This window comes from Xyrauchen texanus, chromosome 47, assembly GCF_025860055.1.
Source record: "Xyrauchen texanus isolate HMW12.3.18 chromosome 47, RBS_HiC_50CHRs, whole genome shotgun sequence".
NCBI lineage: Eukaryota > Metazoa > Chordata > Actinopteri > Cypriniformes > Catostomidae > Xyrauchen > Xyrauchen texanus.
Window position 1 is genome coordinate 18,612,037 of NC_068322.1, and position 14,529 is coordinate 18,626,565.

Sequence of the window (14,529 nt, forward strand, 5' to 3'; positions counted from 1 at the left end):
CATAGCATGATCGTTCCAGACGCTGGAAGCGGCCAGTGTGCGAAACTCTATCGCATAGTCGGATGCTGATCGATTACCCTAGGACAGTCCTGATAAAATCCTCCCGAGAAAGCTTCATAGGTAGATCAGCACGTATATCGGTTATCCCACATTGACATTGGAACTATGACAAGATTTAGAATAGAATAGATTAGAAAATAAAAGAATAGAATATATGATATAGAACCGAATAAATGTTACATTAGGACAAATATAGTAGTATAGAATAAAATGTACAGAATAGAATAGAATACATTTAACAGAATAGAATAGAAAACAATAAAATAGATCCGGCATATAGAATAAATTTAATTAATCCAAATGTAAGACTTAAAATGGAGCAGAATATATTTAAGATATAGAATAGAATAGAATAGATTCATGTACAAGGAAATATGATACATATGTTTGCTGATAATATCATTCCCTGACATTTAATAAACCATATAGTTTTATTACCAGCTGTGAAAATATAAATACATAACACATTTAATTAGCATATCTAAAAAAAAAAGAGCATGTAATAAACCAATTAGGTAAAACAAAAAAGTTCAAGGGTTGCTTGTATAATTTATTGCTGTGAGAAATAATTACACCTTTTATCGCACATCACCTTTCACATGTGTGCTGTATATTCAGGACAAATGTTATGCTGTATTTCAGTGTAATCTACTGTAATTGTAAACTCTTATGAGTGGGAACTCTGTTCATTAATTTGGATTCAACCAAAGTGGAGTTTTACCATCTACTGTCCTGTAGTGTTCAATCACCTTATGTCTTCACAGTAGAACATAGCATGATGACCTTGTGGACCTGATAAAGTAGATAAGGGTTTTATAATGATGGTTAATGTAAAAACAGAATCAGATGAGATTATCAATGATTTATCAATGGCCAAAGCAAAACAGCATAAGATTAAGAGATATGTCAAGGTAAAATGGTAAACCTGATTTGTCATTTGAAAATGGAACGAGTATTGTTCTCATACACTTTCGTATATGCAATGCTGTGTGTTGTGTTGTGCTGTTCCGTATCACATCATATCATATCATATCATATCATATCATATCCTATCATATCATATCATATATTATTATATATTATGAGATTTCATTCTAACCATGGTAGAGAAACTATGAGGATCAGTCAATACAATTACATCTATACGACACTAGAGGGAAGTGTTCAGCTATTTATCCAGCTCTGACTTGTGGACCCCGAGGCGTTCCCAGGCCAGTTTGGAGATGTAATCTCTCCACCTAGTCCTGAGTCTTCCCCGAGGCCTCCTCCCAGCTGGACGTGCCTGAAACACCTCCCTATGGAGGCACCCAGGGGGCATCCTTACCATATTCTCAAAGCACCTCAACTGGCTCCTTTTTTTTGAGGAAAAAAGATACAGTTTATTTAATACAAATTGACCTTTTGTGACAACAAACCCCAACAATGAGCATGTTGTGAGTTTTGCTTATTGACGCTGATTTTGATTTCAAGTTTTATTAAACTTTGGAAGTTTATTTAATTACTATCACCAGGTTTCTTTGCTACTGATGTTTGTGTGTTGCTCTCTTTGAATTGTGAAGGTATGGAAATATGATCAACCATGATCAGCTATACAAATGTAGCAGACAGTTACACTGCTTTGCACACAAGCTGTAATGTCCTCATGTGGCATGAAATGTGTGGTAAATAGTGTAATCCTTTGAGACCCCATGCAAATGTTTACTCAAAACAGATGTGTTTTCCAAGTCACGTTTCACAAAAAGAAACACAGCTCATGCAAAATAGCTCAATGCAACTACAAGGTCTGAGGTCAATGCCTAATGTGTCTACCTTGATGCAAGTAGACTAAACATAGATTTACTATTTAAATATGGCTGTTTCTACTTAATAATTTTAGTTGAATTGACTCAAATTTAGATCACACAATAACACCGCTCAAATAAAGAAGATTATAACCGATTCTAAGTCAATCATTAAATAAACTGAATTACAGGTATACTACAAACTGTATGCATTTCAGTGGAGAATTAAGTTGCATATGCACAAGATCCGGCTTGAGGAGTCCAAAATGACCAAAGGGACACATATAACCCTAATGGTGTCAACACATGAAACGACTATTTAAAACCAAACAACATTAATAATATTACTAAAGACCTAAAGCATTTATACATTCTTAATAACAACTATGTAAATGCCACCATAAGTTCCCTTTCGTCAAGCTCAAAGGATTTTAGGTATTCAACAGAGCTTCAACTACAACTCAGTTTACTGATTTTTCCAGTAATGACATCATAAGGGTTTAAAGAGTAGAGTAGAATGGAACATAATATAATATTGCATTTCACAAATATTTGAATTACTTGGATAATCAGTAGCTGTTCCCATGAGACCACCATATAATAATCAGGAATTGTTATATGCACAAATTATAACAACTCATCACATACAGTGTAATGAAATGCCCCACTACTGGTGTCAAATGAATAGTCATATTTCCCTTGCCAGTCTAGTTGTTTGGAACTGGGCACAGACAGGCCACATCGCCACAGCAGCTCATTGGCATCAGTTTGCATCAGGGGTGACAGATGCTCATCACCGCCTTGCCTTGTATCATCATGTAGCGCTTCTGCTGTTGAGACAGAGCGCGTTCCCGCCGCTACCAAACGCACGCTCAAGTTAACGCGCATTCATGCAGGCGAACAGGAAGCAGCGCGAGCCCGTGGATACTGAACGCTCTGGGGAACGGTTCGTTACGCTTTTACGGCTATTTTTCATCCCTTTGAAGGGAAACGCGGTGAAACAAAGCAAGCTAAGGGAATTATTTCATCCATTACAGCAAGAGCCAGACACTTTTCTTTATTGCTTCTTTTTTAAAGACCCACATTTTGGTGATCGGTTGTTTTAAAAAGAAGGGCGTGTGGTTTTCCGGAGAGGGAGCTGGTGCATGTTGAATCTTGTACGTTATATTTGACGGTTCGGATCATCGTAAGGATGGGCTGCACGTTAAGCACGGAGGATAAAGCGGCGGTGGAGAGGAGTAAAATGATCGACAGAAATCTGAGAGATGACGGAGAGAAAGCAGCAAGAGAGGTCAAACTCCTCTTGCTCGGTAAGAAACAACTAAACACACACACACGCGCGCGCGCGCGCACGCGCGATAGGCCTGTGCTGTTACATTGTTATAACTGTGTCATTACATTGTTGTTACAATCATAACTAAAACAGAAAGTTTGACCAAACAATTTGATGGTGGTCTAATGATGAACATCCAAGCCTTTCATCAGCCCACCGGTACATTTATATCATTCATATTTGTGTATCGGGGGTAAATACATTATTACTGTTGTGGGTTGGTACTTTGTAGCATTTAGTTGGGGTGGCCAGGATTTATTTTCTTCCATTTTCTCCATAAATTGGACATATGAACAGAATTAAATATTGACCACCCCAATAAAACGCTACAAAGTAACCTATCAGTCAATATCTGTTGCTGTTAATGTGTCTACAGGGTTACATACACTCCCAAACAAGCAAACACACTATCAGAGGGGTTGGAAACGAACACAAGACCTTTAAAACATCGGAAATGCATGTTTGAAGGGCCTACTGGTAAATGAGCTGCTGTGGTGATGATGATTTTATTTGTGTGGGTGGGTCTGAGAATGGCGACCTGTTGCTTCATTTTGTTCTGATTGTGAAATAATGTCAAAACTGAAATAATCATGAATCATTGCGAGTGTTTCCGTGTGTCACCATGACTAAATATATGAGAGATTTAAATGGAACAAATAAAAAGATGTGCAATTTCAATATATGCTCTGATTCACCTTATTGGCAAATGTATAGTGGACAACAGAGAAGGTAATGTGTGTATTTGGGTGTTTGGTGATTCTTGATTTTGTGGCCTCCCATGAATGTCATTCCTGCTTAATCCCACAGTGAAATTGGAAAGAGTAGGTTGACTTTTCTTTAGCAGAAATCAGTATGCGCTTATCAAAATTGAAAACACTGCCCCCAGTGGCCAAAGCGGTAAGTGTTGTAGGGCTTATAGGCATGTGTGAGCTCCATTTATGTCCAGGAGAGGTTTCCAAACGCTTGTTGTGAAGTGAGTTCCTTTCAGCTGTACAGGATGTAATACAGTGAAGAGGAATGCATATTTATGGACTCTACCCCACAACCCAAACCTAAACCTAACAATTAGTGAAGTAAAAATTGTCACTGATTAAGGGAACGCTATTAATTCCTGGTTTCAACGTGGATACGAACCCGGGTCTCTCACGCTACTGACGCAACGCACTCCCGGTCGAAATGGCACATGCCATTGAGTCGGAATACTGTCGCCAATCCTAGGGGTACCGGAAATTTTGGATTTACCAGGTTCAGCAAAAGTTTCCAACCCAAAGGCTGCTTAAAACCCACCCAAATAATGCTAAAAATAGCCCAAAATGTAAGTGTCCAATCACTGTGAAAAACAAACACCCATGACCTTAAAATGCATGTTTTAGTATCCCTCTTAATACGTTTTTCGGACTAGTCCCAATGGCATACTTCTCTTTGATGTTTTACAGTATATATAGCCTCCTGTGCACAGTATGTGAATTTTCTTCATGCATGGAGTACCTGGATGATCTGCACTACCATTCAAAATACATTTTTGTTTTGGAGAGACATCGATGCTTCTTTTCACCTAGAATACATTCAACACACACTCACGGCGAAACCGTCAGGATTAGGATATCATGTTTACACACTCTACTTTAAGTTAAGTTTAGATAAGGGGTTTGGGTAAGGGCATAATAAGTATATCCTTAACACCTTGTGTGCGGAACACATGCTTACTTCCAGATTAGACATCCAGGAATTTGCAATATTTTATGCAAACAACATCGTGCGAAACCATTCGAAATAGCCAACTCGTAAATGATAGATTATCAAGAATATTGCCACAATAATAGTAATGTGTAATGCAATATAATGGTAATCTAAGTAACATTTTTATGTATTTTAAAATTCAATTACCTGTGATGGCAAAGCCCCATTTAAAGGAGTCATACTAACAGTCCATACTAGTCATTTCTAGTGGAGGACACAAAAGTGTTATTATTTACATATTTACAATTATTGATAAGTTAATAACTGGATTTAAATAGTAAATAAATGTGACTAGTATACAAAATGAATCATTTTATCTCAGCTTGCTTGCATATCTATTTATTCTTTTTATTTGTAGCTTTTATTACAGAAACACTTATTTTCTGTGTTTTTAATTACTTTAAAAACACACTTCCTTGGTTTTTGTCAGTTTTTCCTCATTTTTGTGAACCATTAATTTAACATGCTTTTGAAAGTGAGATATTCTATTACAAGACCTGTATGTAGCTTACAGTACAACATGTCACACTGATTTTGTCGTCCATACCTCCACAGTTGTCATTTGGAACACCTTCTCCTATATTTGACCAGTTATTGTTGTTTATAACTGCTGCTCCTCAATACAAAGCTCTTTAAGTTTCCGATGTGTGGATGGGACTCACCTAATGCTTGTCTTGAACCATCATCATGCAAGTTCTGCAAAGACGCCACACTTGCAGTCATAAATACCTTAAACAGACAGGATTACAGAATTACTCACTTTTTAACAGTCGAAACTAGAGGAGGCATACATTTATTCACATAATTATTACAATTGCATGGAAAAAATGTATCATGTGCTCGAATGTCAAATTTGAAACAAAATGATGCAGACTGTATTGATTCTAATGCACATCTGCCAATGCACTGATTGTAATGAAAGATGGCGATTTGACACTGCATTACGTGGCCAGGTATTCAATACCGTAATCATCATAAATCAACAAGATGTTGCATTTCATTTTATAGTGTCTACCACCAATCATTTCATTTTAAAAATAGCCAAAAACTATTTTTAACCCAAAACTGCATTTTCAAATTTGGGCAGGCACCTCGAACCTGGCAACACTGGGCCCTCTGTTGGCACTGAGTAATGACATCAGATGCACCATGGCTCAGTAAGATTTTCCAAGGATCCCTATGATGTCGAACAAAAAAAATGCAGAGAATCATTTGTTGTATCCCTTAAAATTAGTAATTTCGAATTAAATATTTGAATGAGAGTTACAGTAAGATGTTATGGTAATAATAAACTCTAATTTAGAAGTTTTTAGATTTAAAAAAATGTTCACCATGGATGAACATTTGAACACCATCTGTATTCCGGTGGCGAAGGTTTAGACAGTTAGACAGTAAACTGTGTAGACAGTTAAACATTTTCAAGGACCAATATGTAACATAACATTTAAAATGGGTACTGCAGTCCAAATTCAAAATTCTTGCGAGAGTTGTCTCCCCCACCTCATCCTCCTCAGATTTTAACCACACGCGGGTTGCCAGGTTGAAGACACAACAGGAACGAGCAAACTGACAATGGCAAGCGACGAGTTTTATATTGTAAGTTGATCAGCTAATGTATACGCTTGCAATATTTTATTGTTTTCAAATTATAAACCAGCTCATGTGGATTTTTTTAAACTCTGTCAATGTTAGCTAGATGTATTGCTGGCATCCATGGCTGCAGTGCACTGTGTTTTCCCGCTAACTTGTTTCAAATCTGGCAAACCGGGGTGTAGTGGGCGAGATCACACAGGCCAAAACACAAACAGAAATTCCAGGCCGGAACTGATATTTTAAAGTAAAATATACTGGCTGTAGCATTGTTTTCAGAGAAGCCAATATTTCAACTTAGCAGGTTTCCTAAATCTTTGATAACATATGATCATTTTATGCTTTAGTACAGTAAATATATTACATATCGCATCTTTAAGGTAGTGCCCGGTTATCACAGGCCCCCTTAGATCATGGGCCCCAGTGCAGCTGCCGCACCCACACTGCCGATAGTTACGCCGCTGACAGTAGCATTTCCACTTAAGCACGGTTTGGCATGGCACGATTATAAACCGTTCTCGCCCCGGAATTCTCTGTATGGTTAGCTTACCAAACTCAACCGTTCTCAACCGTGCTGGTGGAATTTGGTACATGTGAACTCACGACTGTCAATTTGACAACGCCAAGGTAGCGTATTTGCACTTTTAGTTGTTTCTAGATTGCCAAGTTCACTAATACTAATGGAGTGGTGGTGGCGTAGTGGCTAAAGCACAGGGCTGTTAATCAGAAGGTCACAGGTTCTAACCCCATGGCCATCACCATTGTGTCCTTGAGCAAGACACTTAACTCCAGGTTGTTCCGGGGGGATTGTCCCTGTAATAATTGCACTGTAAGTTGCTTTGGATAAAAGCGTCTGCCAAATGCATAAATGTAAATGTAATACTTGGGGAAAGTTAATAAAAGTAAAAAAAAAAAATGTGTATGTTTAGTGCATCTTCATTATTAGTTCATAGATAGTTTAACTTGTATAATAGCAGGCATTTATTTAGAAACATGCTTTTTCATCAGGGAAGCTCATTACCATCTCATTAAAACTCAGAATGTATCATTGTATTCTCATATACTTTTTTCATATAATTCTTAATTTATATAATAAGTCATCAATAAATATCCTTTTTAGCTAGTCTAACTTTTACCTATCTGCATGTGGTAATGGTAACCTCTCACTTTTTTCTCTTTGGTATGATTTTTGTATCATAGTAAACCAGGGGAAAATGCAGTCCTAAAAACTGGAATATGTGATCATCCTCCATAAAGCACTTTCTCCAGTGTTTGCCTCTCAACACTCAGATCTGTTGTGTACATTCTCCTGATTTCTCCACACCACAGTGGAAAAAGAAACCGTAACCACGCCAACTGGCCCAGAACAGCGCAGATTTGAGACAAGAACTGTTCAGCCCGATGGTGGAAAAGTAGCTTATCTAACCCATACCTGTAGCTATCTAACCAGAACCCATACTAGTGACTATCAAATCCTACCTCTGCCCATAGCTAGCCTAACCCATACCTGTAACTATCTAACCTGTACCACTTATAGCAACCTTGTTCCTTTTGCTTTCTAACCAGCACCCATACAATTAATTATCTAATCTTAACCTATGCCCATAATTATCTTATCAGTACCATACTAAACTATTCAGTACCTATATGCATACAATACCCAACTATCTAACCCTAACTTTTTCCCATAATGATCTAACCATAACCTACTTATGCACATACTGTTTAGTGCACTGGACAAAAAATGCTTCATGATAAATACACAAGTCTACACAAGTCTACAACAACAAAACACATTTTAAGGTTTAGATCAGGTAGAAATAGCTCATTAAGGTAACAATAGCAGGTTACCACTTTTTACAGTTTGCTATAAAAAGCCATTCTATCGTTACTGCCTTAAACTATTAGTCTCTTGGACGTTTCAATTTATTAGGGATGAAATAGGAGTGTTTTTTTTATGACAACCAGATTAATCGAAACTATTTAATTAATGGAAACTTAATTTTTACTTAATCTCTTACTGCCACACACACATATAGTTTCAGAAGCATGGGGGATGCAGGATAATTGTGTTATCAAGATAATTGTATTATCAGCTTGGCATTTGTCAGTGTGTAAAAGGGCAGGAAAAAAGAGAATTATAACAATATCAGATCTCGGACACATCAACGAATGAATTTACGTTTCTCACTGTGTTTTCCTTGCATTCATCTAATTTTGTGTGCAAGCCACATGTCTGAAGTCAAGTTGACCTCAGTACCCACCACTTCAGAGATGTCAGCTAGACGGTATCTCAGATACTGTGACTCGTCTCCAGGCAACACACAGAAGCACATTATCACACAAACATACACACAGTCTGTTCAGATTACCCAAAAGAGTGGCTCCAACACTGTCTGGTGAAAGAAAGGAACCAACACACACACACACACACACACACGAGCATTAAATATTAAACACTTCTCTGGTTTGCTGAAATGACCAGCACTTTTTGACCAGTTTGCTGAAATGACCAGTATTTGGTAACTTCTAATGTGGGTGAAACAGCTGTATCACTCAACGGCTCTTAGTGTTCCCTGTGTCTTGCACTGGGGTGCATTGCCACTTGGTTATTCTACCTAAACATTCACATGCTGATGCAACTTCTCAATTCACAACTTTTGTTGTAAAATGTTCTAATATAAGCATTTCGATAATTTTGATTTAATTGCGATAAGATCTAATTAGATCTAATCCATTAGAACAATGTATGAGAATGTTATATTGTTTGTAGGCGGATATAAGTTTATGTGTTCTTATCTATATAAAGTAATATTGTAAATATTACAAAAGTATGTGACAGTAGCCTAATTCATCATACAAACAGAACATGTTTATGCAAAAAGACTTGTGGTAGACTGATGTAGGTTTTACAATAACCGGTGTTGATGCCAATATCTATAGAACAGGTTGGCTGATATATTGTGGGTACTGTAAAGGTCGACCAATAGTGGATTTTGCCACACCAAATAAGATGGTGGAAAATGCCGATAACGATTAATTGGCCGATTTTTTTAAATGGATTTATAAAATGTATTGGCTGTGAGTAAAGTCTTTCCTTACTTTGACGGGCACAGACATTGAGGCTACTAGAGTCAAAAATGACTACAATCCCAGCAGTTTCTTGAGAGACCAAATAATAATCAGATAAAAAGGATTTGGTGCATAATGCAGGACTTTTAAGTTTAAATAAGCCTGGAATACACTTACTTAGTTTGAAATGATGGAGACTTGGCTCTGTTTCAATCCGAATAGTCATTTGATATAATTTAACGTAAAATGAGATCATATTAATCTCTAATGATTACGCGTGAGAGCAGCACTGCAGTTTGCAGTTTGTCTGATTGAGGAGAGGAAGAATTACACAGATCACAGTCTAGATGCGCTCTAAACTTTCCAAATTCACTACATTTTCCATTTCTCATCCCTCGAGCGTGCGTACTTGCTGCAGCTAGATTATAACATGATGGCTCGCGCAAAGTGTCCAGATCTAAGAGGGAGAGTTTGAAGCTGCACCCTCTGTCATGGGGATGCTCATCCCTCGAGCGCATGTACTTGCGATTATAACATGATGGCTCGTGAGTCATGACTTATTGAATCATAAAATATGTCACTGTGCATTTCTTATCGTGAAGAAAATTGGCAATACGCAGCTTTATTTATGAGAGAGTTTTTTTGTGAGTTAAAAATGGATTGAAGTGAACAGAAAGGTGAGAGAGGAAGTCTTCACCCCATTATACACTGCAACAAAATATATTTTTTATTTGTTTTTGTTTTGACTTATTTTCCAATATAGATATCTAAAACTCATTTAAAACAATGTACATTTACTTTAGCAGCTATACTGGAGAATAATTATTATCTGAGATTGTTGAATAAAATATAAAAAATATACAAATATAAAAAAGATGCATTCAACTGAGAAGCAGCATATACGATATTTAGACTTGCTTTTAGATCTTGAATATAAGTATATTTTGTCTTGAACTTGCAGAAGTATAACCAACTGAAAAAAGACACTTATATACAAAATACACTTATATTTAAGATACATTCCCTTAAAGCAAGTCTAAATACCTTATATGCTGCTTAAAAATATCCTTCAAATCTTCTTTTAAGGGTTTTTAGACCATTTGAAATGGAAAACAAGACATAAACACTTGATAACAATAGGATTTTTTTCCAGTGAATTTCTTTACTGAATTAAATTTCATAAAAAGTATTTTTTCCCCTTTATTTCAGTGAATGTCATTTAGAGGTATGTTTAAAAGATGATTTTGTCCTCTTTATTGTTAGTAAGCACGTTTAATACAACCGTTTAAGTCGGGACACAAGCTGAATATTCGTTTAAGAGCTAATGATTAATCATTGCAATAATTGCCGAATTGTCGAATAATTGTTCTAATAATTGTTCGATTAATCGATTATCAAAATAATCGTTAATTGCAGTCCTAGTAGTAAATCGGTTGCCTGAGACAACGGTCAATTATACACGTGGATATGGACCCTTTTCACAGACTGTGATGATGCGTTTCATCCTTATTTAGCAGTGCAAATCTCTCAAACATTGCTGGATTTTAGATTTTGTAATTATTTATTGTAAATAGGCAATACAACATGATAATTTGTTTGTTATTACCCACGCATCAACTTCACAAGCTTCACTTGGAGCACATTAAGATAAACAGATTTGGCGTGCTGTTCATAACAGAGGGGCTCGAGCACAGGACTGGGCACTGCTTTAGAAGTTTACCCTGCTATAGTTTACTACCAAGTTTCAAAACCCAGAAATGTGAATAGATTCCATTACATAAAAAATAATTGCAGAATGCTATGATTGACCAATCATAATCAAGAATTCTAAAATTGTAATATAAAGCATGTGATATAATCCAATGTAATGTTACCAAATGAGCTGTACAAAAATGGATGCAATTTAATTAATAAATTCATTTACATGATATTTCCTAAAATTTCACTCAAAAATGATTGAAAACAAAAAAATGTGCAATATGTATTGACAAGAATGTTGGTAGATTCTTGAACTGTCCATCTAAGCAGGTGTGTTTTTTAATGCAGATAATCTCAAAATGGTCAAAATGATTCTCAAAATATTCACAAATTAATTTTTTTGGCTGTTCCAAAATACTGTTGGGGTTAATTTCCATTACCGTAATTTCCGGACTATAAGCCGCAACTTTTTTCCCACGCTTTGAACCTAGCGGCTTATACAATGACGCGGCTAATATATGGATTTTTTCCCGCTTTCAAATTTTATAAAAAAATTAAAAAAACATTCTGTGACGTGCTCAGTTTTTTGGCGTGAAGCTTTCATTAGACCAATGAAATTGCCGAACGGGTAAGGTCAAAACAACTTTTTTGTTTACTGTTTAGATTAAATAGAGCGCTCAAACTTCCCATCATTCTGATTACGGTAGTAATTTTGTCACCCTCACCATGGCAAAGACATGGAGAAATGCATATGATGCAGCTTTCAAGTTGAAGGCGATTGATCTGGCTGCTGCACGGGAGCTTGGTCTTAATGAGTCGATGATAAGACGTTGGAAACAGCAGTGTGATGAATTGACTCATCGCAAAAAGACAACTAAATCTGAGGCTATTTAACTCCGACACCGAAGGAGATGACTTCAGTGGTTTCAGTGCACAGGATGAGAAAGATAGTGACCAATGACTTTCTTGGTAGGCTACTGTTTACTGCAAATGTTTTATTACAAGCGGTGTGTGGCAGCGTGGTCAAGCGCCGTCCGGAGAGAAAAGCTGTAAGGCGCTTACACCTAGCACCCTTACCGCTTTTCTCTCCGGACGGGCGCTTGACCACGCTCTGCCACATCGGTTTCGTTAAAGCCTATTTATTTTTGTTACAAGCCGTGTTTCGTTAAAGCCTGAGTAAAGTTCATTTGTTTCAATGTACCGGTAGGCACCTGCGGCTTATAGACAGGTGCGGCTTATTTATGTTCAAAATAATATTTTATTTAAAAATCAGTGGGTGCGGCTTATATTCAGGTGCGCTCAATAGTCCGGAAATTACGGTACATATTATTATTGTTGCCGCATTTGGCAGGATACTTTTAGTGTTTGTGCAGTACATATGTCAGGCAAGGTTTAATGTGGATCATAACCTGAGGGTTTTGTGTGATAACTGTTGTGATCGCTGGATAGCTGGTCTCAGCAGTGTGTGTTTGTGAGTGTGTGTTGTGCGTCGAGCTACAGGGTTGAAAAGTGACTGACTGTGCCAAATGTAGCAGCGCTAATGTGTGCAAGCCTCAGATGTGCTTGCACACACAGTACCGAAGGAGCACATACATCACTATTCTCTTGAAGACCTCTTGTAATGACAAACACAAGGGACTGACAAGGCTCTAAACCCTTTACTGTGGAATATTCCAGTCATGGAAAAGCTTTTTTATCTTGGCCATCTGGCAAAGTTTTACAGCATGGTGCTGTTTTACAATAAGTGTGAATCGGTCTTGATGCATCACTGTTTGAAGGGTTTTCAAGAGGCTTTGATGAGCAATGTCATCAAAGTGAAAGTTCAGGGGTCAGTTCAATAAATTAACAACACTCACATTCAAGTTTTTTGCACAAGTGATACCGCAGTAATACAGTATGTTTTTAAAGTCAGCATGAAATTGACCCTATTTACTTACTTATTCCAGGTCTTATTGAGTCTGTTGAAGGTAGTGCAGTGTTTGTCAAGAATTGAGTAATTTAATCTATAAAGGTTGTGGCATAGCAACAATAGATTTAAAAAAAAATAATTACCATTGGAATACGTCAAGACTCATGACGTGTTCTGTGATTCACTGCAGTTTCCTGGTAAAATAAACACTACAACAAGTATGCGTTTTATTCTCTTTCACAAAAATCATGACTACAGTGGCTGATTATTACTCATACACTGCTAGGTTATGATATTGAAACACTTTTATTATAACGCATCATTTGAAAAATTATACATTGTAAGGCTTGTATGCACTCACTCGGCTGACCTACATTTACACACTTATTCCAGTGTGATTAGCTTCCATGAGAGCCTAAACTGATAGAATGCCAGACTTTGAATTTGAAAGACCGTGGTTTGAGCCCAGCCAAGTACGCAAGCTAACATGTGAGACGAAAGTGTCATAGAAGCGACACGAAATGACATGGTTCCTTCAGAAAATGTGCTTTTCATTTCACATTTTGTTTTTGGACACTATCGGTTAGGTTTAGGTGTTGGTTTAGGGTAAGAATGTCTGTTTTGTGTCTACATCTCAATTGCATTAAGATCACTATTAGTAAGGTTTAGGTAAAGTTTTAGGTTAGGTAGGCATGTTTTACACATTAAAACCTCCATCAAATATTCACCTTAAAAACCTCATCTGATTACAACACCATTTCACTCGCTTTTGGCGCCCTCCGCTGGAAATATCACTAGGAAACTGCAGCAAAATATGAAATAAGGCATATAATTTTGTTTTGCAAAATGTTCCCATGGTCACGAAATGTATATGAGATCAGACTGATATATTTTTTTACTCTGGAAAATTTCAAATGCTGTTTAATTTAAACTTGAAGGTTTTAATCCAAACCCTGTGAAAGTGTAGAAATTAAAAGCCCAAAGAATTCACTTAAAAAGACGTAAGTGTCAGATGTTTCCTTAACGTGTCATAGAATCAAAAGAAGATGTTTTGAGAATACTGATTACATGTCATTAATCTTAATTAGGCTTTTATGTGCTCAAATTAGTGTGCATGTCATGATTTTACTGGGTTCCAAAGAAACATCTTGGGTCATCTAAGAGACTCTTTGATTCAGAAATGCACTTGTGTATGCATCTGTGAGACTATCTCTCTTTCTTTTTCTCATTCTCCTGGATGGATACATTAATAAGTCCCTTTGGGCTTCATGCCTCCGTGGTGAGACATAATTAAAATAATATGTCCTTTCCTTTCCCATCCTCTTTCCCTTTTCAGGGAGTCTCTT

The 14,529-nt window shown here is 36.9% G+C and overlaps 1 protein-coding gene across 1 annotated transcript in view; it reads left to right on the forward strand.

Annotated features, from left to right (window-relative positions):
* The first annotated feature begins 2,718 nt into the window (after positions 1–2,718).
* Positions 2,719–14,529, forward strand: part of gnai1 (guanine nucleotide binding protein (G protein), alpha inhibiting activity polypeptide 1) — a 35,242-nt gene continuing 23,431 nt past the window's right edge. The window contains exon 1 of the mRNA XM_052121192.1: positions 2,719–3,151. Within this exon, the coding sequence (XP_051977152.1) occupies positions 3,034–3,151 (118 nt within the window). The 5' untranslated portion in view covers positions 2,719–3,033. The remainder of the gene's footprint in view (positions 3,152–14,529) is intronic.